The following is a 26,141-nucleotide window of genomic DNA, read 5'->3' on the forward strand; positions in this document are numbered from 1 at the left end:
TCCTACAGAGTTTGCTCCATGTACATCACCAGCAGATATTGGCTTATAACTTACTTTTACTCTCTTATAGTTTAAGTTCCAGTGCCACTGGGACAGACAGATGACTAATCTTTGGATGTATAGCAGCAGACGCTGTATATAATTAAAGGGTAATAACTTTATTGGAACGGAAACAGAAAAAGTTTGTTTTCAATATACTTATTATATCATATACCTTTGCAGGGATTTGTAGCCAACGAGCATATAAATCCATTGTACATAGATCCGCTCTACACTACACTGTGCATCGCAGCTCCATGCCTGCATAGAAACAGGTGATGCAAGAGAGCGTCCAATAGGAAAATAGTATTAGGTCTTCATTCAAGCACAGCAGCCGTCGGCTTCTTGTTAGGCTGCGGGGGCTTTCCTATGAGATAACTTTCACATTTTAGTGAGATCTCATTGGTCTGTTGCTCAACTTAAGCTGTTTTTTATTTTCAGCTGAACAGCTTAGTGTGTTTAATTGAGATCAGCACCCAGTGAGATCCCAGAGAGCCCCAGTCTCGGCAGGTGTGCGCCCCAAGAGCAAGCTATGGCAGAAGAGACCCAGAACTTGGTGCCGGAGCATGTTCCCGAAGAAAGTGTGGTCGATGTCGGAAACAGACAGCCACGGTATTCATTTATAAAATATTATTGTGTTTGTCAGGAATAAAAGAAAATCAACATTTGTAGGAAAAGAAAAAAAAAAACGAATTTTAAATTATCTGTAAAATATTATTTATGAGAGTGCAAGCTTATACTTTAGTGACATTATATATATATATATATATATATATATATATATATATATATATATATATATATATATATATATATATATATATATATATATATATATATATATATATATATATATATATATATATATATATATATATATATATATATATATATATATATATATACATACAAAAACAGTGCAAAGCAGGCACCACGTAACAATGTAGCGAAGTATGCCTGGGTGCAGTATTGGGGGTCAGTATAACAAAAATAGTGCTCATTGTTTTTAATACAGGTATAGGATCTGTTATCCGGAAACCCATTATCCAGAAAGTTCCGAAGCCCATTTCCCATAGACTCCATTATAATGAAATAATTCTAATTTTTAAAAATGATTCTCTTTTCTCTGTAATAATAAAACAGTACCTGTACTTGATCCCAACTAAGATATAATTACCCCTTATTGGGGGCAGAACAGCCCTATTGGGTTTATTTATTGGTTAAATGATTCTCTTTTCTCTGTAATAATAAAACAGCACCTGTACTTGATCCCAACTAAGATATAATTAATCCTTATTGGGGGCAGAACAGCCCTATTGGGTTTATTTAATGGTTAAATGATTCCCTTTTCTCTGTAATAATAAAACAGTACCTGTACTTGATCCCAACTAAGATATAATTACTCTTTATTGCAGGCAAAACAATCCTATTGGGTTTATTCAATATTTAAATGATTTTTAACAGACTTAAGTTATAGAGATCCAGATTACAGGAAGATCCCTTATCCAGAAAACCCCATGTCCCGAGCATTCTGGATAATAGGTCCCATACCTGTACATCTAGAAGTTCTCCAGTTGTTATTAAACTATAGCTCTCAGCCTCCCCTGACAGCTGTTGAAGGAAAGAAGGAGAGTGTATTCTGGATTGCTCTTACTTTCTTTTTACTGTACAAACATACAGTAGGAAGCCCATATCCAGACATTTCAGCCCCTTTTCCTATAATAATCTTGGCTTACTGTACATACTTCCCCACAGTTAGACTCGTTCCCTGTTATCTTGCCTTACTATACACACTGGCCGTACAGTTACAGACCCTTTTCCCTGTGACCATCTTCCCTTGCTCTATCAGTTACAAAGATTTCCCCTGACATCTTTTGCCTTACTATATACACAACCCTAACAAGACTGTATGTCACTATAGTTACCATCCCACAGCTGCAGCCTTTTTTCCCAGCTCCACCTTTTTGAAATTTTTTAATTTAATATTTTGAAAAACATTTGCAGAAAAGTTGTAAAAAAATCATCTTGCTCTGCTGAATCCACATTGCCATAGTTATTGCTTTGTTCTGTTCCACCATCTTGCCTTATTATTTACACTTATATTCCTTTTCCTTGACATCAACTTGCCTTGCCATACAAGTTAAACCCCTTTACACTGACTCCCTCTATGCCTTATTATACACATAATACCATAGTAATTGTCCAGAAAGAGTTGAGTGATTTGCTTGGTTTCTGCTTTACTTTGCCATTGCAAACACTACTGTTCTGCCAGCCCCTCAGAGAGTGAGCTCTTTTGTGTCTCTGCATATATCCATCTGCCCCACCTTCCGAAACAAAATCATCTCTGACTTGAACTGGTGCCAGTTTCTTTGTAGTCATGTTAATCTGGTGCTGTGGAACCCTCCTTTTAGATTCCATACCTGGTACATATCAGTACCAAATTTATCAATATATTCATTTTTTTAACATCCTTATTCTTTATATCCTGTTGGAAAGTACTGGATTACTCGTAACACCATCAACTGCTCGATGAATCTGTTGTTTTCACTGCTGTTCATTTTTTATAGGGGTTTTTGCTTTTAAGCAGCTTACCTTAATAATTGCAAAGAGAGAATGATGAGCAAAGTGCAGTATTATAAGCAGATATTATACTTGCCCTGTAATTAATTATGACCCCAGTAAGTCCAAGTGGGTAAGCATTTTACACCAAAGTAATTTTTGCCTACAGTGTACGAAATAAATAAAGATTTGTCAGATAGCGTTCACAGAATGCTCATATTGACTCCCATCCACTATGTAGCTGATTTACAGTGGGATGCAAGGTTTGTGGTGCTCATTAAAGGAACAGTAACACCAAAAAATGAAAGTGTATAAAAGTAACTAAAATATAATGTGCTGCTGCCCTGCACTGGTAAAAGTTGTGTGTTTACTTCAGAAAGTCTACTATAATTTATATAAATAAGCTGCTATGTAGCCATGGGGGCAGCCATTCAAAGGAGAAAAGGCACAGGCACATAGCAGATAACAGATAAAACACTATTGTATTCTACAGAACTTATCTGTTATCTGCTATGTAACCTGTGCCTTTTCTCCTTTTTTCCAGCTTGAATGGCTGCCCCCATGGCTACACAGCAGCTTAATATATAAATTATAGTAGTGTTACTGTAGCAAACACACCAGTTTTACCAGTGCAGGGCAACAGTGCATTATATTTTTATTACATTAAAGCTCTTTCATTTTTTGGTGTTACTGTTCCTTTAAGAGCTTGCAATTGAATTTTGCAGCAGATACAAAGATACAGGTATGGAACCTGTTGTCCAGAATGCTTGGGACGTGGAGTTTTCCGGATAAAGGGTCCGCCATACTTTGTCTACTAAAAAATAATTTAAACATTAAATGAACCTAATAAGGATTATTTATATTTTAGTTGAGATTAAGTACAAGTTACTGTGTTAGTATTATTGAAATGTGTGCTTATATAGATAAATTTGGTGTATTACATATCACATAAAATTATGATAGATTGATAAATTATGGGACTGCTAAAAAGTTCTCTTTAGTGCATCTACTAGCTAACATGATCCAGGAACACTAGTACAGGTATAGGATCTGTTATCCAGAAACCCGTTATTCAGAAAGCTCTAAATTGTGGGAAGGCCATCTCCCATAGACTAAATTTTAAGCAAATCTAATTTTTAAAATGATTTTCTTTTTCTCAGTAATAATAAAACAGTACCTTGTACTTGATCCAAACTGATTTCCAAAGTTATCATTCATTTTTATTGGTGGCAAAGCAATCCTATTGAGTTTATTTAATGTTTTATTGATTTTTAACAGAATTATGGTCTGTTGATCCAAATTACGGAAAGATCCATTATCCGGAAAACCCCCAGGTCCTGAGTATTCTGGATAACAGATCCTATACTTGTAATTGGAAAACTTAACGGTGAATTTTCATTCACTACAAATCCCAGCATACTGTAGTAATCCAGATACATCATGTATTAATAAAAGCAACGGAAAGGTTTCTCCAGTAAGACTCCTGGCTGCAGTGTGCAAACCCAACTCTTGGTTTAAGTTCATGGGAAAAGAGCTGGAAGCATTAAACACATTTTTTTTTCAAAGCTTAAGCCTAAGCAGCACTACTTTAGTGTCAACAGTGTATTAAGTTTTCTGTCTACTTGGTGCACTTCAAGGAGATACAGGTATGGGATCCCTTATCCGGAAACCCGTTATCCAGAAAGTTCTGATTTATGGAAAGGCCATCTCCCATAGACTTCATTATAAGCAAATAATTCTGATTTTTAAAAATGATTTCCTTTTTCTCTGTAATAATAAAACAGTACTTTGTACTTGATCCCAACTAAAATATAATTAATCCTTACTAAAAGCAAAACAATCCTATTGGGTTTATTCAATATTTAAATGATTTTTAACAAACTTAAGTTATGGAGATGCAAATTACGGAAAGATCCCTTATCCGGAAAACCCCAGGTCCCGAGCATTCTGGATAACAGGTCCCACACCTGTATATGAAATGTATTATTAATGCACTACTAGGGTGTAAATAATAAATATCCAAAAATATATAGTGGATAAAGAACCCCCTATTGTAAATTATAGGGATATAATAAGTCAGATAGGCTGAAGGTTGAGTTCTTTTATATAGGACCTCAAGGTGACTGCTTATATCCTCTTATTTTACAACGGGGGGTACTTATTTATTATAATATACATTATAATATATTTATTATAATTTCAGTGAGTCATGTCACAGAAATTACACTAATAAGCTCTGCTTATAACTGATAACATCATTAGGCATTAGTGATATACGGCTATAATGTACAGAATATTCATGGCCCTTGTATATTATATACATATTATGCAGGATCTAGTATTAATAAGGCAACTGGTCTTGCTTAAAAAACTTTCACCACTCATACGAGAGGTTTCGTCAGAGCAAGTGGTAGTGAGTTTGCAAACATTTTAAACCCTCAATGGTAATATAATCCCCATAACCCAATCACATTAGTTCTATTGAATTTATGTAGGTAGGTGCAACCTGAAACTGATTAAGGTCTGGAGGTGTGAATTGTTGTGAAAGTGCCAGGGTAGAAATGTTCAAGTGGCATTGTCTGTTGTGGATTGGCGGTATAGGTTTGGTTGTTCAAGTTTAACATAAATAGACTCAAAACCACTTGATTTAGACTTAATTAGATTTCTTACTAATAGACCTGAATGAAGGAAAAACACTCATAAAAATGAACAGCAATGGCACATGGGGAAATATTGCGCACTTTTATGGAAGTTTTTAAGTACAGGTATGGGATCCGTTATCCAGAATGCTCGGGACCTGGGGTTTTCTGGATAAGGGGTCTTTCCGTAATTCGGATCTCCTACCTTAAGTCTACTAAAAAAATGATTTAAACATTTATTAAACCCCATAGGATTGTTTTGGCTTCAATAAGGATTAATTATATCTTAGTTGGAATCAAGTACAGGTACTGTTTTATTATTACAGAGAAAAGGGAATCATTTAACCATTAAATAAACCCAATAGGGCTGTTCTGCCCCCAATAAGGGGTAATTATATCTTAGTTAGGATCAAGTACAGGTACTGTTTTATTATTACAGAGAAAAGGGAATCATTTAACCATTAAATAAACCCAATAGGACTGTTCTGCCCCCAATAAGGGGTAATTAAATCTTAGTTGGGATCAAGTACAGGTACTGTTTTATTATTACAGAGAAAAGGGAATCATTTAACCATTAAATAAACCCAATAGGGCTGTTCTGCCCCCAATAAGGGGTAATTATATCTTAGTTAGGATCAAGTACAGGTACTGTTTTATTATTACAGAGAAAAGGGAATCATTTAACCATTAAATAAACCCAATAGGACTGTTCTGCCCCCAATAAGGGGTAATTAAATCTTAGTTGGGATCAAGTACAGGTACTGTTTTATTATTACAGAGAAAAGGGAATCATTTAACCATTAAATAAACCCAATAGGGCTGTTCTGCCCCCAATAAGGGGTAATTATATCTTAGTTAGGATCAAGTACAGGTACTGTTTTATTATTACAGAGAAAAGGGAATCATTTAACCATTAAATAAACCCAATAGGACTGTTCTGCCCCCAATAAGGATTAATTATATCTTAGTTGGGATCAAGTACAGGTACTGTTTTATTGTTACAGAGAAAAAGGGAATAATTTAACCATTAAATAACACCAATAGGGCTGTTCTGCCCCCAATAAGGGGTAATAATATCTTAGTTGGGATCAAGTACAGGTACTGTTTTATTATTACAGAGAAAAGGGAATCATTTAACCATTAAATAAACCCAATAGGGCTGTTCTGCCCCCAATAAGGGGTAATTATATCTTAGTTAGGATCAAGTACAGGTACTGTTTTATTATTACAGAGAAAAGGGAATCATTTAACCATTAAATAAACCCAATAGGACTGTTCTGCCCCCAATAAGGATTAATTATATCTTAGTTGGGATCAAGTACAGGTACTGTTTTATTGTTACAGAGAAAAAGGGAATAATTTAACCATTAAATAACACCAATAGGGCTGTTCTGCCCCCAATAAGGGGTAATAATATCTTAGTTGGGATCAAGTACAGGTACTGTTTTATTATTACAGAGAAAAGGGAATCATTTAACCATTAAATAAACCCAATAGGGCTGTTCTGCCCCCAATAAGGGGTAATTATATCTTAGTTGGGATCAAGTACAGGTACTGTTTTATTATTACAGAGAAAAGGGAATCATTTAACCATTAAATAAACCCAATAGGGCTGTTCTGCCCCCAATAAGGATTAATTATATCTTAGTTGGGATCAAGTACAAGGTAATGTTTAGTTAGGATCAAGTACAAGGTAATGTTTAGTTGGGATCAAGTACAAGGTAATGTTTTAATGAACAATATGAAGTTATAGGTACATGAGAATTATACAACTGGGCAATTACAAGTTGCCCACTGACCCTTATGTTTGGGGACAGTAGTTGGTTTCGGCTGTCTGTAACTGTCAGATGATCCATTGTACTCAAGGTTTTCAATAATTTTAGGGCCAGGGATTAGTTCTTGGTTCTCGGAGAGTATGTATATAGCATTGGTTATAACTATGTAAGTTGAAGCAACAATATTGCTTTGTATAGTGGTAACCTATTCAATTGTACCCTTTGAAACAGTAGAGGGAGTATCTGGTAGCCAAACTGAGAAACTGCTGTCAGTAATTTATATATAGAATTGTTGCCTGAAGTCCTCTGATATCATCTGAAACAATGGAGCAATGTGCACAGCAGTGAGTGGGGCCAGGGTTGTTTAAAAGCAAAGATGTAAGAGGAAAATATTTACTGATATATCAAATTCTTTAAATTGTCCAAAGGTATAGCATTAAAGTATAGGTTTCCCTATAACAGGCATATGGAATGACCAGTCTGACCATAGGACGCTAACACTAAAAACAAATAATTTATTATTCCCCGAACACCCTTATTTTCAGTTCTTGAGACTCAGAGAAGCACGGGTATCCAAACAAACATTTTCTATATAATATCCAATAGTATACCTAGGAATACATGACATCACTTGTTGATAGGATGAGAGTCTGTAAAGTTAACAAGCCAATGCGGTGTGCATAAGAGAATTTGTTTTTCATTCTGATTTTCTTGTTTTTTCTCATAAATCAAGGTAGCATACTGATAGGGGCATAGCGGTGGCAGAGCGGAGTTGAAATCAGGATTAGGGTTTGTGCCAAAGGTTTAGCATTCTCAAGCATATTATGGGTAAATTGGTTGGAATTGTAGTGCAGCAGTATTATAAATGAATTCTGAAAGCAACACTGCAGTAGCCAGTAGTCAGTAGCCAGTGGCCAAGATGATTCCAAGGATTTTCCAATAAAGGGACCTGCCTGTTCTTATATTTGCCTCCCATTTTGACTCCTATGATGATCACCAAAGCTATGATATCCTTAACGATACTATTTCTGCCATTCAACAGCCTGATTACATTGTAAACCAGTAGATGAGGTAGAATAAAAGACATGCCAATCAAGTTCAACCTGTTTGCCTATGTGAAACCTGCCTGGCTGTTAGGGGATCAGCAGAACACAAAACCCTCTATCTGAAACCTTTCAAATCTGCCTCAGTATGGGAAATTTAAGTCCCTAAATACATTTTGAACCTATTAAATGTATCTCCCAGTACAACAATCTTAGAGAGAGGTTTTCACAGCTGTAAAAAAACCGAAAAAACTTTCCCAATCTTAAAGGAACAGTTACACGAAAAAAATGAAAGTGTTTTAAAGTAACCTCTAGCTCCTGTTAGCTATAAACTGCACAAGCCTGGGGTATTTTGCACTTTGAGATCTTCTTGCACTTCTTTGCTCTTTTCTTTGGACCCATGTCCATTAGAATGAAGAGCTGGCTTTTTGCTTCTAAGTTTGCTTTTCCACTGTTCTGGTAAAAATTCCGAAGGGGGAAGAAGATGATGGCGTTGTGCTCCTACAGTAGCACCCTGTGCTAGTTTAGTGTTAGTTGCAAATAGGAGAACCAACCCGGGGTCTCAGGCCAGTGTGCAGATAAAATTTGTGGGCGTGGCTTATTGCAGGGACCTGGTGGCATCACTGCACATGTGCACAAAGCCTCACTGATGTGCTCACTTGGGGCACACTGCTTATACTATTTTATGGGGGGCAAGGCAAACATAATCTGCCTCTCTAGGAAACAAATCTCCATGTAAACTGCACATCAAGTCTCAGCATTGTTAAATCCATTGTACAAGAATGATATTACATTGTTAGAAAAGGTAACTACAGAATTCCTTTATTATATCTCTTCTTGTTATTAATTTGTGATATACTGTGGTCAGGTTCCAACTGATTAACTTACGTCTGCAGGTGATTCCAGTGCCAAAGGCCAGGACAAGATATAGGAGGGTATAGGGTGGCACAGGGTGTTTATGGTAAATTAGAACCCAGTAACCATCCACCTTTTGGAGCTTTAGGTGCTCTTATGGCCCTGACTGGGCACAGGAGATTTGGGCACATAATTGGCCTTGACAAATAGCCCTTCCTACTTCAGATCTCTTTATTTCATATTATTTATTTTGGAATCAAGTATAAGGTTTATACCACACATATCAGTTTTTAGCTGCCATATATCAGCTGTCTGAAATGCTGCCCTCACTGCTTCCCATGGCTTTAATTGACTTGAATGGGAAATTTGTGGAAACCAAGGTGTGAGTGCTTTTCAGCTCGAAAATGTCCTGCGAACTCTCACACATTTGTTTATAAATTACAAAATAAAGACAAAACTATTAGTATGTGGTAGGTCAGGTGCCCTTTAACTACAGACAGAATTTGCAGACAGTCAGTAACAAATGTGACATCAGCAGTTGCTAGGTAAAACTAAATCTAGCAAGGTCCTTAGCAAATTGTTTGTGTTGGAAGAATGAGTGATTCTGAGATTTGTGAAACAGGAACTCAAGCTCATGATATAGATAGAAATGAAATGGGCAGAAGTCCCTGAAAAAAAAATATATATACATACATATATTTATTATTCTTATATACTCCATTCTGTTTAATGGCTTTAATGCACAATCACAGGTTTCTTTTATGTAGAAAAGGGAAATAGCTGTGTAGTTTGGGATTGCTGCTGATATTACATGGCAATCTAAATAAATAAAACTAAATAAAATGTCAGTTCTGTAGCACCAGCTGTCTTGCATTGTAGAATTTTTGGTTACTGGGTTACTCTTTGATCCGTGCTGTAGAATTTGTCTTAATTTGTAATTTTTTTGAGATTTAAAAAAACAAACAAACAACAAAATTTACATTTTGGGCTCTGCAGCTGTCAGATTTGGAATTAAGAGTGCTTTCTATTTGCTAAGGCTTTGGAAATCAGAATACTGTAAAGGCGGTCATACATGGGCCAGTTCGTATGGTACCTGCAAGTCTAGATGATGGATATTGCATAAGTGGACTAACACATGCACTTTTCTACTGTTATGGCTGTTTGTTAAAGAAACACAGATCCTTCATGGGTCTTGGGAACAAGTAGCTTTTGGTAATTTCTTTTCCTTCCCTGCAGGATGTCCTGTAACAAAGGGAGCCTGGTGACAGCTCTAACGGTGCTTGTAGCCGTGCTTGTTGCCGGACAAGCCGTTATGGCCTATTTCATCACCCAGCAGAATTCCAAGATTCAGAAACTTGACCAAACCACCAAACACTTGCAGCTGAAAGATATGATGAAGAATCTTCCAGGATCGCGTAAGTGCCAACAGATAGTCCTCACAGTGTATTCTATCCACCCCAGAGCATGCTGAGAGCAGGAGGAGGAACCCACATTTATTTTATTGGGTTTTAATAACAGCACAATAGGTTTTCTTAAGTGTCTAGAAATGTTTAATTTGGTTCAGACTCATGGAACTTCCCTAAAGTATTTCAGTCCAGTACCACCATAGGCACCAGGCCTAAGTAAGCCCCCCAGAAAGCGGAAGTGACTAGGCGCATGGCTGAGCATGATGTCTCTTCCAGTACGAGTGGAAAATTGCGGTGGGTGGGTTTTTTGATTATATAGGCCTCCTAGGGTGCCCCCCCCCCAAGGTTGCTGCCATAGGCACAGGCCCTGGAGTACCTATATACAAGTATGGCCCTGCTAAGAGAGGGACCCTTTGCTGGTGGGAGCACCTAACCATGAGTTGTGTTAATTCTTTCTTGTGAAGTTTTTAACATAAAAACCCTAGAGAGTCAGTAAGCAGGCTTAGTGCACTGCTGCTAGAGGGATGTCCCTATGATTCCCATTAATATAAATTTCTTATCTTATCTTTTTTCTTGTATTTAACAACCTGTGTGAGCTGGGTTTACTTGGAAGGGTTGAACTTAATGGATTCTGGTCTTTTTTCAACCCTATGTAACTAAAAACCTTGTGTGTCTTTACCAGTCATTTAATAAAAATAATTGTTAAAAAATGCACTTTGTTATTGGTGGATATAGCTCCCCTTTGTTCTGTGCTGTGCCCACAGGAATTTATCTGTTTTTTTGCAAACAGGGGGCTAGGATGGGAATTCCTTCTTTTATTATTCACCCATCCACATCTGTTTGGCTGCTAATGTGCTGTCACTGCAGCACTAAGGCTTGGGACAATGAGGCTAGCACCACCATAACATTTAAGTCTTAAAGGAGACTTATTGGATAAATGGGAAAAACCCTAATTTTGTAGGCAATTATGAATAATATATGGTGCTGGTTTCCCTTTGGGCTAAACATTAATCCTATCTGTAACAATGGCCCCTTTATTGGAGCTCCCTAGAGATTCTATCACTTCTGGGACGATGTTTGAAATGAAGAGTGGGCATGTCCTAATGGTCCCTGCCAGAAGCCCAGTAGGAGGGGTAGAGCCAATCACAGCCCTGCACTCACACAAGCAGAGACAGGCTTCAGTTCCCTATCAGGTCTGCCTAGCTGCTGATTGGTTTCTATCCTACAGTGCAGTGTACGGAGGGTCGCCGGCTCCCCAGCTCATCCAGAGAATTCAGCCAGCAGGAAGTGGCACAGATGGGCGGGGCTAGTGGGGTTTTGGTGGAATTTCTCAATAAATCAGTCTGAAATACAACTTTTTTAAGCACAATCCTTCTATATCTAGAGGAGTATAATTCCCTGCTACATTCTTAATTTTTATAGGATATGTCTCCTTTAAGAGCTGCAGAACAAAATGGACCTAATAGCCTTAGAGTACCAGTATCTCATTATCATAAGACCAAAGGCACCTCTGTATTTTAAATCAAGGACTAGTTGCTGCTTTCTTATGCACAGAGAACAATGACTACCCAAATAATTTCTCTTTATGATTTTCAGGCCTCTGATATCATGTTTTGTTCAAAAGTTATGTCAGTTTGTACAATTTTCATGCAAATATAGCCACTAGGGCACTGTTTCCTTTGTCTCTGTGAATGATATCTTATTCTGTCTTATCAGAGGATTTATTATGCTTCTGCTTCCTCTGCCAAGGCAAAGTCATATACTTATATCACCAGCCTTCATATTAATAAATATAAACATAAAAATCCATCTTTTTGTGACGAATGTGCTAATATTTTACTGTACCTTGGTGAGAAAACCCTGCTCATACCTACAGAAATATACACATTCATGAAAATGCAAATGAAAATACATAGCTGTCTAAAGGACCTTTCTTATCCCAGTTATTTGACTTTAACATTAATATTTGATATTTTTTGCAACAATGAAATCACTATTGCCTAAAAACAACAGGTTAAATATTAGCAAACCTTGCCTTTGGTGCCCCCTTATGGCAAAACTCACAACATAGGGGCAGATTTATCAAAACACGAGTTTGAATCCCGAATGGGAAAAATTCGGATTGTAAACGAAAATTTCTGAAGATTGCAAATATCACGACAATGCTTCTGAAAAAATCGTATTAGTCACGATAATATCGTATTGGCGATCCGAAAGTCACGAAATTTTCGGACCGAACGATTGTAAACAGCGGCAAAACAATCCGATTTTTTTGCTCTAAAAATACAAAAAAGTCGCGAAAATACGATTGTACCGATTGAACGAACGCTAGGAGCGTTTGTGGATGATTAAATGTGCCCCTAAGTGTTTTTTTTAATTCTGTAACAGAATCACCATTAGAAGTTTAAGTAAGCGGCAGACTGAGACTTTCAGGAGCCCCAGGCAAAACACTCCCTTCCCTCAGGGCCAGTGGGGCCCATCAAGCTCCCATGGACTAGCCTCTCAGTAGATATTTCCATGGTATCCTGCTTGCCTTGCAAGGTCATATTATTGACTGTTACATAACAGCAGCAAATCTCTTACATTTTTATTACTGGGCAACTGATATTATGTGCTGATTCAGACTTTCAGAGAGAAGCCCAATTTTAAATTTAGTTGCTTAGATGGAGATGTGTTGCCTTTAAAGGGGATATATTGCAAAAATAAAAATTTAATATAAGCTGGAACTGAGTGATGTAAGAAACTTTCTAAATAAAATCATTGAAAAATTTTAACTTGTTTCTGAGTTAAGGTACACATACACATTAAGATCCACTCGCTTGGCGAGGTCACCAAGCGAGCGGATCTTCTCCCGATATCCCCACCTATGGGTGGGTGATATTGGGCAAATGTTGGCCCTGGGGCCAAACGATCAAATTATAACAGTGGCAATGGTCGCAGTCGGTTCGGGGACTGCATCAACGAGCCGATGTGCTCCCCGATCCAACTAAATCTTTTAACCTGCCCAATCAATATCTGGCCAATTTAAGGCCAGAAGTCGGTTGGGCAGGCCCCTCGTTGCTGCCCCTACACGGGCCGATAAGCTGCTGAATTGGTCTACGGGACCGATATCGAAAGCTACAATTGGCCTGTGTATGGCCACCTTTACCCTTCACTCTCCCCCTTTAACCATCTCTTCATTCTCCCTTCATGCAGTAGGTACAGTCTGGTTTTGATTGACAAGTCTGATATATCCTTTGAAGGGGGGGTTGCACCCATAGGTGTCGGAACCCGGGGGGGGGGCAGGGGGAGGGGCGGGCAGCTCGGACGGGAGAGGGACAGTCTGGATGAGCTTCAGGGGGGGCTCTCTTTGGTCACAAAAAGTGGGCGTGGCCACCAAGAACACAGGCTTCAGGTTTTGTGCAGAAAGGGAGGTGCAGTAATGTAATATTACCTGATTCTGATGGTGTTATATGATATATATGCCTTGTCAATAAAAAGAATGCAGTGCAAAGCTCAAAAATTCTGGCTGTTGATGCTGTAGTCCCACAACAACTTGAGGGCATGTAACCAGAAGCATCCCTAAGTCAAAAGTGCTCTTTGCTTTGCTGTTGTAGACACTTCTGTGCTATCCCCATATGCAAAGGGTCAGGTTAGTGGCTTATAATTGAAACCCTCTAAAAACAGGGCAGGCAGTAAGTTCCACACACTGATATATCTGGGTGCTTTTGTTATTCCCACTGAACATTGATTTGTTTTTGTTATCAATATGTGAGACCCAAGCCTCATTGTATGAATAATGGTTTATAATTTTCCTTCTCTCTCCACCCTTCAGCTCCTGCCCAAATTAAATCAAAGATGAGAACCTTCAATATCCCCATGGCGTTAAAACTATATGATGGCTCAGAAACAAATATGAATGTAAGTCTGCCTGAACCTATTCTGTTCTAATGGGCTTTCCATACCTGTCCCGCCTGTTATCCAAGTGCTTTGTTACCTGGTAAATGTTGTTAATTCAACTAATTACATTAATTACTGACACAATGGAGATTGGATGAAAATGTATCAAATGAGCAGGCTGTAAGAATTTTCACAAGTAATACAACCAAATAGCTGAAAATAGCAGAATCCAGGGTTTGTAAGTCTGAAGTCTGCAAAAATTAAAATCAAGGAATTATTGCTCTCAGAACCTGTTTTGAATATGCAAGTTCTGTGATTTAGTTTTCTGCAAAAAAAAAAAAGATCCCTACCGGTTATCATGCAGACCATTGACTAATTTTTTTTATCTACAGGAACTGGAGCATCTGGCTCAGATCGATAACAAAGTGGAAGATGCTGCAAAATACATGTTGCTGGTGAGTATTGTCACAGTTATGTCACAGTTCTTGCTATTTCATAGAACAGTAAAATTGCAGTTTTACAGAAACTTAGAAGTGAAATGTAATATTTTTTTCAGCTTACCTGGAAACACAACTTCACTGCCACCCTGCCATTGCCCCTCAGCCAGTTTAATCCCCAACCCTTCAGACTGACAGTCCCAGTTGCTTGTAATACTGTACTTAGTAGCGCTAGATCAAATAACCAAGCTATCACACCAACAGGCCCCAGGAAGCTGGTTCCCAGCAGATTCCAACCTGAGGGGCCCGGATGCATAAGCTTGCCTCCTTTCTAGCAGCAACCATGGCAATAAGCAGTCTGCTCACCTCTGTGCCCCCTTAAATATCTTCCCCAGTCTACTTAGATCTCATTTAGTCCCATCTACAGAATCTCACAGCACCTTAAACTTCAAGTATTCAGCTGGCTTATGCACTGGTCTTGCAAGATCTGGCCAAGTGTCACTTGCAGTGACCCTCTCTTTTGACACTGATTACAGCTGTAGCAACAGGAGACAACAGTGGTGGGGCTCCATTCCTCTACGCTAAGCCATTAAACCATTAAAGTGATATTAATCATTGTCAGAAATAGAAATAGAATAGTCTAATGATCACCTCCTTATGGCTGTTTTATGATATAAAAAGACAACACTGGTTTCCTTACACTACAGAAAAGGGTAAAAGAAAAAAATGTATGTAGGTAATGCATATATAGAACTGCAAGACAACATTGGCATGAATTAAATCACAAGCAGTTGTTTTCTTTTTCTCCCTGGCATAAGTGCAGCCATGTTGCTGCCTGTGGTTGGAGCAACAGTTCTAGCACCTGATTTCCTCTAACCCAGCTGCCTATCATCTGCCAATTAGATTTAGGAGAGTTTTCTTGCAGTGCTACAAACATTTGCTTCTGTGCAGACTTATATACATTCACCATACTCATGTATTTAATTTTTAGTCCTTCTGCATTAGCCATTAGGGTTGGTACAGCCTACCAACGGTTCTCCTGGCAGGCCTCAGCCAAAAGCAGTAGCCCCATCATATTTCCACCATAATTCTATATGACGCCTACTGCTTCAGCAGAGCTTTTGTTGTGAGGGTGGGCCCTTTGTATTCCAGTCCAGCATTGATTGCTATTAGGAAAATCCAGGGCAAGTGATATTATTTGATGTTTGGAAAAAATATTTATTTGTAAAATCTTGATAAACACAGTATTGTTCTTTCCAGAGAGGAAACCCTCTAAGGAAGTACACTTTACCAAATGGCACTATCCTGGAAAACCTGAGAGAGCTGAAGAAGTCCTTGACTGACCAGGAATGGATGGTGGGTAGCGTTGGAGTCATTCTCAGTGATTTGGATTGCATATACACTCAGTCTAGTTTGTGAGCCTTCTTGTTTTCCCTTCTTTGGCTTTCCTCTTTTCTGAACCTTACATCTCGACATGGTTTTCATCTCATGACTTGCTGGCTGATTTAGATGGAATTCTTTCACAGGAACCACGTCAATTTCCAAGTATTATTGCAGAGATTTAACTATTTGCAAATTGCTGTGATAGTGCCACAGTTCATTAGCCAAATAGGAGAATAAACAATTAGTTTTCTCAGTTTTTGGTCTTGAAATGAATAATATAATATGTGGCATAGACAGTGGAATTCTCTTTTTATACTTTGTTATTTTATAATTAACATTTTTGCCGATATCCAGTCCAGAACATATATTGTTTTGTGGTTGCCAGGGTCCACTTACCTAGGCAGTGGTTTGAATGAACTCTTCTTGCAAATTGCCCCTTTAAAAGGGATTCCAACCTTCCGTACTATTGGTGGTCATTTAGATGCTGGTAGACTCATAGCATAGGTCTGTGGAGGTTCTCATTCGTCCAGGTCATGGTATATTTGTAGTAATAAGTCAAATTAACTGGACTTTCTGGGTTTTACATGCACCCAAACTGCAATACACTAGCTCTTCTGATGTTTAATAGGTGTAATAACAGCAAACCAAAGTAATTCCCTATGACTGATAACAGCCTGCATATATAGTGCTGATGGGAACATCCTTAGGGGAAAGTAGGATGCTGGGAGTTATAGTACAACAACACCTCAGTGGCTACAGTTAGGTTGTCCTTGAGTTATTTGAAGCTGCTGATATGATTGCTTACCCTGGTTTCCCCTTTCCTCAAGTCCTGTATATAAAAATGTTACAGAATGCAATATTTATTTATTCTTACAGAACTTTGATGCATGGATGCATCAGTGGTATCTCTTCTTCTTGGTGCAAAACACTGGAAAGGCAGCTGAACCCCTCCCACCGCAAAAGAATATTGCAGTCACAGGTATTGTAAAACTCTCTGGCATAATCTCATAGTGCCCAAGGTTTATGGTTTGGTGCACTGCACTCGACATACAAAAGGAGCAGGTTGGTGTCTCTTCATCAGTCATAATGCAGTCTACAGTCTCTAGATATCAGCCTGTTATTAGCAGCTCAAAACTGCTAATATTTAATTTCAGAAACCACTAAAAATATAAATTGAATGTGAACTTCATACTGAGTACCTACATTCATTTTCTGGGTTTAGATCAGCCTTTAATAACAGACCTATGTTGGGAGAGCATATCCAAAAAATTTTGGATATATTGTGTACATATACACATATACTGTACAACAAAACTTGACTGACCTGTAAGGTGTTCTTTAATCTGAATCTGTTGCCCTATTCCATTGCCCATTACTGGATCCCTTTAAGACCAATGAATATTGTGGATAAACTCTATGCTCAGTACTGCATGGGGACACAAAAGCTCTATGACTGCTTGTACAATCCTACACTCTATTGCTTATCCCCTGTGAATGACTTATTGGTGAGTCAGCAAAAATTCAGGAACAATGGGGCATGCATTACGAATGTTTCATATCCTATTGGTTTGAGTGTGAATCCCGATAGTGCCTACTCTTTCAGTCACCTGTATTACTCTCTCCCCTACCTGAAGGTCTGGGGCTGTGGCACCTGGACCCTGTATTCTGCTTAATACAGATAACTTTGGTGTTATTACATTGTGGGTAAAAAAAAGTGTAAAAATTTACACAACACTAATATCTGTAGACATTGTCTCCATGTAACTTTATTAATAGTGTTCCAAGTGGGAGAGTTGTGGGTTATAAAAGGCAAGGAATTTTGTTAAAAGTGAAATATGCCTTTTTTTTTTTTTTTTTTTTAAATGTTTTTATTTTGTAGTTGAAAGTAAAGCATACAGAGGAGCACCTTTTGGGTTATCCCAGGGTGCCAAGCAGATTCATAACATAGTCATAAACATAGGGGAAGAGGAGGGAGGGGGGGGTAGAGGGAGGGAATAAAAGAGGAAAAAGCAGTTCGGAGTAAAAGAATAAGCTTGGGTGATAAAGTAAAATAGATTAAAAAGGGAGAGTAACCGGTAAACTTAGGGGAAGAGTTCTTGTGGGTATATGTTTGTCGAGCTTTGTCCTGTAGGTAAATAATCAGGTCTTGTCTTTTAATGTTTCAGTATGTCTTCAGAAGGTATCCTTTCCAGGTTAATCTTATAGGTGTAGTGAAATATTTCTGTAAGTCATCCAGGGGGCCAGATTTTGTTGTGAACTTTTAGTTGGCCTGTTGAGATACTTGTTAGCCTTTCCATAATTAGCATATTGTCCAGTCTGGTTTTGACTGAGTTTATGTCCAGAGTTGCTGATTTCCAGGCTTTGGCTATCGTTTGTTTCGCTGCTGAAAAGATGTGGGTGATTAGTTTCTTCAAGTATTTATTGCCACTGGGAATGTTTTTATTGAGTAGAGCTTCTGCTGGGCTCTTTCGTAATGAGAGGCCTGTTACTGCCGTTATTAAAGTATAGATTCTGATCCAGTACCGTACTACAACTGGGCAGTCCCACCAAGTGTGCAAAAACGTGCCTTGTTGGTTGCATGCTCGAAAGCATGATGGGGATGCTAAAGGGTACCACTTAGAGACTTTAGTTGGTACCAGGTACCATTGATGTAGGACCTTTTGGGAAGTTTCCTGAGTCAGCACATTTGTGGAGCATGTGACTGTGTTTTTGAAGATGTCTCGCCAGGTATCTTCATCGAAGCACAGACACAGCGTACTTTCCCAGGTTTGTACAAATTTTAATTCCTTAATTGGAGTTAGGTGGGTTACTGTATCATATAAGTAGGATAATGCCCCTTTAAGCGTAGTGAGTTGCAGACATAGTCTTTCGAAGGCTGTGGGTAGGGGGAATTGTTTACCTTTATGGTGGGATCTGATGTAGCTCACTACTTGGTGGTAGTGAAGCCATTCATGTTGTGGAATTTTATAATTGTCCTGGAGTCTTGACCAAGGCAAAAGTATGTTGCTGCTGGTTAGTGAGTATATGGTGTCCAGGTTGGATTGTTTCCACCAGTGAAGAGCTCCTGATGACTGGCCTGGATCGAAATCTGGGTTGTTAATAAGGCTTGCAACTGGTTTATGTGGGGAACAGAGTTTGTAGGGTTCCTTTGATCTGTCCCAGAGTCCGACAAGATGAGTTACTATGGGATTTGTTTGTGTCTGAAGAGTAGAGTGGGTTGTCCATAGTATGTTCCGTAAGGATATATTGGGCAGAGAGTCTTGTTCGATCTTTACCCATATTGGTTTATCTACAGGTAAGTGCCAAGATATCAGTTGGGACAGTTGTGCTGCGATATAGTATCCTTTCAAATTGGGGATGCCTAGGCCACCCTTGTGTCGGTTGCGGCAAGCTGTGGCTCGATTGATTCACGGCCTTTTCCCGTTCCAGACAAATTTTGTGAAAGTCTTTCGCATTTTTTCTAAGTAGTCTTTAGGGGGGGAGATTGGGAGCGTGCGGAACAAGTATAATAGTAGGGGAAGGGCAGACATTTTCAGTGCGCTTACTCTCCCAAGCCAGGATAATTTAAGTCTTTCCCATGACTTCACCATATTTAAGATTTTTTGTTCTATTTTGGGATAATTTTCTTTGGCTAAAGATCTGTAGTCGGTTGGTATCAAGACACCTAAGTATCTTATAGTTTTGGTTTGCCATTTGAATTCAAAATTAATTTCTAATAGTTTTTTAAGATGGGGCTGGAGGTTTATACTTAAAGCTTCTGACTTAGAGGGATTAATGTTAAGCCCCGAAATCTTAGCAAAGTCAGAGAGAATATCATATAGATATGGGAGAGAAGTCATGGGATTAGACATTGTCATTATTATGTCATCAGCATACATTGTACATTTATATTCAGAGTCCCCTATTATTATACCTGAGATTTTTTTGTTTAGCCTTAGTTGCTGGGCTAGGGGTTCGAGAGCTAAGGCAAATAATAGAGGGGACAGGGGGCATCCCTGTCTAGTCCCTCTGCCTATTTGGAATGCGTCTGATTGGAACCCCATGTGGCTGACTTTAGCTGTAGGGGAGTTGTAGAGGGCTTTAACCACGGAGAGAAAAGGGATGGGAAAATTATAGGCAGATAACACTTGGTACAGATAGTGCCAGGAAACCGAATTGAATGCTTTTTCTAGGTCTAATGATAAAAGCATGGAGGGAACATCTTTCATTTTTGCTATATGTATAAGATTTATGATTTTGCGGATGTTATCAGTGACCTGTCGTTTGAAATATGCCTTTTTAAGGGTTACATATTTATACCTCCAATACTATGGATGCAATAAAGCCATCATTTTTGCATTCGGTTGTATCATCCACAAACAATTTAGCTTAATATTTAATTAAAATTAACAAATATTGACAGATATAAAAAATACAATTGCAAGAAGCTGTTTAAAGTGTTAAAGCCACATGACTTTGGATTGCATTAAATCCCCAGCCTTTGAATGATTTGGTGCAGTGACGTTCATTCAGTGTGACTGGTATCACATATTCCAGGTGCCCCCCTGATGACTGAGTGTCAGACATTATCAAGGATCCCCACCCTGACTGGCGCTTATAAGCCTCAGTGTGAGCAAAATGGTGACTTTAAGCCGAGGCAATGCTGGCCAAGCACTGGCTACTGCTGGTGTGTTTACCGTAATGGAACTGAGGTCCCTGACTCCAGAACCCGGTGGTCAAGACCTGCCTGCAGTGGTAAGAGAAATTCTTCTTTATCTTTGCACTGGTGGGAGTATGGGGGGAAGATGGTTACATGTTAACAATTAATAAGGAAACAAAATAAACTTAATACCTAATGCTTAATCTCCATCCATGTGCTAATACAATAAAATTCATTGTTAAAGGGGAAAGAAACCTTCCCTAAGATTATGTACCTTAAACGTAAAGGAGAAGGAAGGGGTTAATCACTAGATACCCCAGGGTACTTTTCAGCAAGTACGATTATCTTCTTTCTTCAGGCCCGCTTTAGTTCCCCCACCTTTGCCTTTTCTGTCTATCTGTCTACTTCTTTCCACTGAACCCTTCGGGTCAAGGTCTTCCTTATTGTCACCAATAGTGGCTCCTCCAGTGGCATTATCCCTGTAGAAGTAGCCAACTGGGTTGTGGGCTAGTGAGAGTGTGGCATGTTTACAGGGGCATGGTTAGATTAAAAAAAACAAAATTAAATTATATATAATATTTATAATAGCTCAGTGGAGGTGGAACAAAAAGTCTGCCAAGGGCCCGGTGCTGACAAGTGGCAGGTTCTTCTAGTTTGAATACCTGCTGCCTTTTAGAGTTATAAGAACCATCACTTGATAACACAGGGCAAGGTGTGGTGACTTTCACTCTATGTTGGGGGGTGCAGTTTTATGTTTCCCATGATGTAGTGCCCTGTGACATGTAACTCAGAAGGTGGTCCATGAGCAATGAAGGAAATGCTGTGAGTGTAGGGTCTGGTGCAGTAACAGACAGACGTTTATTGGAATAACGCTAACAATAGACTGTACGGCATCTCAGAACAGACATCCCTTGTGTATAATGTTATTGCTGATTATCAATGCCATAAAAACAATGATCATTTTTACTTCACAGATGTCATGGAGCCAGAAGAACCAATTTTTCTGGGATCAACACCCAGCGATGACTTTAATCCCATTGGTAAATATCAAATAATACTGAATAAAAACTAAGCCCCCCTTCCCTTTATAGGACCCCCTTCCTCTTCTGCGACCCCATGCTCCCTACCTGTCTGAAAATGAGAGTTGTACAGCGTGTTTGGTGGCTGAGGCACATCTGGTTTCTGACTCCCTGTTGGTGTTCACTAACTGGAAGCCAGGACCAGATTGGCTTCTACTCAGCAATGACTGCTGGACAGACACTGGTTGAGACACAGCCAAACATGGTGGCCTCCCGATGCACAGTTAGGTGTTTACAGATTGGATACTGGGACTCATGGGGTTTTATACAGTCGGAGCTATACAGTTGGGGAGTGCAGGGGTGGGCTGGCGGCACACTGCACTGTAGGATAGGAGCCAATCAGCAACTAGGCTCGCCTGATAGGGAACTGAACCTGTCTTTGCTTGTGTGACTGCAGGTGCTGCGATTGGCTACTCCCCCCCTACTGTGCTTCTGGCAGGGACCATTAGAACACACCAACCCCGATATAGCAGATCAATACATTAAAGATAATGATAATTTTTAGCCCAGCGTGAAACCAGCATCATATATTATTCATTACTGCCCACAAGATTGGGGGGGGCAGTAATGCTATATGTCTCCTTTAAACTAGGTCATGACTTTGTTACCCTGTACAGTAGACATTATACATATTCTACTCCCAGTAGCCTTGGCTTTGTAGAACCACCGGACTAAATTCTTGTTCTAGAACTGGGATAAAGCTGGCCATAAAAGTTCTGATTTTAGTCTTCTTCTGACAAATGTTATGATATCGGCAATGTTCTGAAACTAACATTCAGACTGAAATTGTAGGATAAAGCCCTAAAAATAAAAAAATCGGAGGATGTTCTGAATATGAAATAGTTGGTAGACACCAATCGTATGAAAGTGACTTCCATTGTAGGTCCCCCAAGGATATTGTCAGATACACAATACATGCACAGTTTTTTTAACTGTCCCATCGACCAAACAACCAATCGACATGCTACGAAAATTACTGGGACGATAATTTGAAAACCACTCCAATTTTATCAGTTTGTGTATGGCCAGCTTAACCAAAGTAAATTAAAAAGAACAATTAATGTAAGCTGCATTTCATGGAAACACAAAGCTTCCTAAATAGAATCAATGAAACATTAGAAAGCAAATGAGACACCCGGTATTAACTTCTCACTCCCGTTTCTTTGCAGATTAAAGCATCGGATCAGCACGTAACCTCCTCTGCAGTATCTACCCTGATTCATACAAGCAGCACAAGAGGATTCCTATTAATCTGACTTTATGTTGTTACTAATTGCTATGGCATTCTGGCCTCAGGTTTCTCAATAGGCTTAAGGTAGTGTTTAGTACTTTGTTTGTTTTTATGAATTACAGTGTGTGTTACAGCAGCATGTTAAAGGAATAATAAGTGGTATGGTTACACAGATCAGTCCCACTGTGATTGTAGCTGCACATGATTGAAAGGAAGTATCTACCAGGAGGCTGACTAACTAGTACTTCTGAAAAGTGGCTTGTCTATGTCTCTATACCATGGACAAATCCTCCACGTCTTGCCACTACTAACAAATCTAGTAGTTTCTGTATGGTTAAGGAGGTCTCAGTAAGGTACGGTCTGGGGAATGTGATAACATTAACATGATTTGACAATTCAAATGGGCACTGATAAAATCGTTGTTCATTCATTTATCGCTAATTGTGTTTTGATAGAAATATGGCTGCCATTTTTATTTTTTTTTTAACTTTTTCTCTGCTGTTAATTGCGGCTTCTGTCAGACTTACAGGTTCTGTATAACGTGCACATACCTTATTCCATGCCTAATAAAATGAGCAGTTACATCTTTGCATGCCTATTCTTAATGTCAGAGAAAATGACCTTGTGTGCTGCTGCCCATGTACCCCAAAGGCCAACAAGGTGGGGTTCCTTTTAAATATTCCTTGTGGTTTGAGAAATATATTGCTATATGATCCCTATTTACAGCAGTCTGCTTCATTCTTCTGTGCCCCATTCATATATTGTAATTCCTTAAAAATTAATTACTAAAAAATATAAGTTATGTCTCGTTATTTCAAAAAAAGTTGGACAAAGAACTAGCCCCAGACTCACAAGTACAATCATTAGAGCCTGGACAAGTATTATTTGCATCTGAGGCAATACAGGTATCACTTATCCGGAAATCACCAAATTACGAAAAGGCTGAGCATTTTGGATAACAGGTCCCATACCTATATTGGCATATGGCCCTCCCTAAAGTGGATAGTGGAAAAATAGGAGACAGTAGTCAGTGTGCAATAGCAAGCCACAATATACACAACCTGTCATAAAGGTACCTGATTTTGCTTCCAGAGAATGGGAAATATTTGCTATTCAGATTCTAAAATTGTGTCTTGAAGACTGCGAGCAGATACTGGGAGCTGATCTGTGGATCAGACCATGTCTGTTTGGACACCCCCCCCGTGTATTTTGAAATAAAATGGACTCGATTAAACACATCAAATGTTGAAACTGAGAAGGGTTGTTTTCTAAGAAACATACGCTCATTTTGAATTTGATGCCAGCAACAGGTTTAAAGGGGACCCTGTCACCCTAAGAAATAATTCCAAATTCTTTTTTGTTGTTTTTGTCAAGAAAAATAAACTTCACTTACGCTATAGAAGTAATAGAAATATTGTTTCCTTCAGTCCTGGAATTCAGAATGGGAGACCTGATGCCCATGCACTGGCTACACAATTAGATGGTGGGGAGGGAGGGGGTAAGTAGTGCTGAATGGAAAGTGAAAGTAATTGTCTGCCCCACCTCGATGTCTAAGGAACTGAGGAGACCAATGGCTTTAGTTTTTAAAGGGAAATGTTGTCCCTTTCTTGCCTGATATGGGATTTCAGCTCCTCGGCAGTTTGGGGGTCTCCTTAGTCATATTTTGCACCAAAGATTTTCATAGGTGCTAGGTGTGGGCTGCAGACAGGCCAGCTTATTAGCACTTGGACTCTGTGCTGGTTTAGTCTAATACACACAGAATGTGTAGCTGGCTGCTTATGTCTTCCCTAGCTGCTCTTGTCATGTACACTGATGCACCCCCGTGATACGCTGGATGCGCCTTCTCTTTAGCCCAGAGGCCACTGGCCACATTTTGCTTTGTCAGATCACAAGGCAGTTTTCCATATTGTGTCAATCAATCTTGAAGGGATAGTTAACTTTCAGTAAACCATAGAATGAGCAATACTATTGCTCTGTAAAGCTATCATTTTATTGTTATTACTACATTTTATTATCTTTCTATTCAAGCCCTCTTCTATTCACATGGCAGTCTGTCATTCATTCCACTGATTGTTAGGGTAAACTGGATGCTAGCAACCAGATAGCTGCTTACATTTTCAAACTGGAGGGCTACAGAGCAAAAAGCTAAACAATTGGAACACACACATAATAAGAAATAAAGACTAATTACAAATTGTCTCAGAATATCATACTAAAAGTTAATGTTAAGGTGAATAACTTTGTTAAATGAGCTTGGGCCCAGGGAAGATGGCCGTGTTTCTGGATCATGTTTATATGATTTCTCCTTTGCATGACAGAGCTTGCATTTGTGGGTGCAAGTAACAAACTGTCTTCACAGACAGTGGTTTTGGGAATACCAAATAGAAAGGCAATCAGCGCTGCACGTGGCCTTTTTGTGTCCAAACAGGTGGTTAAATTGCTTGCAGCTCCCTTCCTATCACCCCTCTGATTAGGCTTGTTAATACAAAACAGCAACTATGAGGAAGCGCATTAAAAAAAAAAAAAAAATATATATATATATATAGTGTAGTATGTTGTAAAAGTTACACTAGATATATAACCTTCCAAATGAAGTATACTGTGTAAAAATATTTGAATCCTCCACCAGTCATATGGTAAGTATGTCTACTGACCAGACACACACAGGTAAATGGCAATTAATGGCCAAAGCGAGAACGTGTCACTTCCGCCCTCACACAGGCCCCCATACGCATCACTTCCGCCCTATGCTTTGACCCTCACTTGTGTCACTTCCTCCCACACGAGGCCTTACACGAATTAGCTCCACCCCCATAAAGGCAGTCCATATAAACTTTGGGTTTAAAAGGGATCACTTTTAATTTTTTTGTATTCATTTTTGTTCCTGAGCAAGTGTAACACACATCACACAAAATGTGTAGAGCTGCAGATCTGGACTGAGTTACCAACTTGAATTATTATATACTTTGTGATTCTTCAGAAGTTTGTAAGTAGCAAGGTAGCATTTATTTTAATAAATGTACCATACGCAATGAGGACTTTCATTGTAAAGCCTCTGCGTTCCCACTTTGGCCATTAATTGCCATTCACCTGTGTGTTTCTGGTCAGTAGATGTGCTTACCATATGACTGGTGGAGGATTCACATATTTTTACACAGTATACTTCATTTGAAAAGG

At 38.9% G+C, this 26,141-nt stretch overlaps 1 protein-coding gene across 1 annotated transcript; it reads left to right on the forward strand.

Moving 5' to 3' along the window:
- Positions 1–394: 394 nt before the first annotated feature.
- cd74 (CD74 molecule) lies at positions 395–24,364 on the forward strand. The gene is made up of 9 exons (NM_001197110.1): positions 395–651; positions 10,147–10,325; positions 14,131–14,216; positions 14,588–14,650; positions 15,893–15,988; positions 16,892–16,994; positions 20,552–20,749; positions 21,629–21,694; positions 22,903–24,364. Exons 1-9 carry the CDS (start codon positions 572–574, stop codon positions 22,905–22,907), a joined length of 876 nt encoding a protein of 291 aa, NP_001184039.1. The 5' UTR covers positions 395–571; the 3' UTR covers positions 22,908–24,364.
- The last annotated feature ends 1,777 nt before the right edge of the window (positions 24,365–26,141 follow it).

Source organism: Xenopus tropicalis, chromosome 3 (genome assembly GCF_000004195.4).
Source record: "Xenopus tropicalis strain Nigerian chromosome 3, UCB_Xtro_10.0, whole genome shotgun sequence".
Taxonomy (NCBI): Eukaryota; Metazoa; Chordata; class Amphibia; order Anura; family Pipidae; genus Xenopus; species Xenopus tropicalis.

What these genes read in the sequence shown, in the direction of transcription:
- cd74 (NM_001197110.1), top strand. Translation starts at nt 572, where the DNA reads ATGGCAGAAGAGACCCAGAACTTGGTGCCGGAGCATGTTCCCGAAGAA. An exon ending in GTCGGAAACAGACAGCCACG is followed by an intron (nt 652 to 10,146) that starts GTATTCATTTAT and finishes CCTTCCCTGCAG; the next exon opens with GATGTCCTGTAACAAAGGGA. An exon ending in AAAGAATATTGCAGTCACAG is followed by an intron (nt 16,995 to 20,551) that starts GTATTGTAAAAC and finishes CACATATTCCAG; the next exon opens with GTGCCCCCCTGATGACTGAG.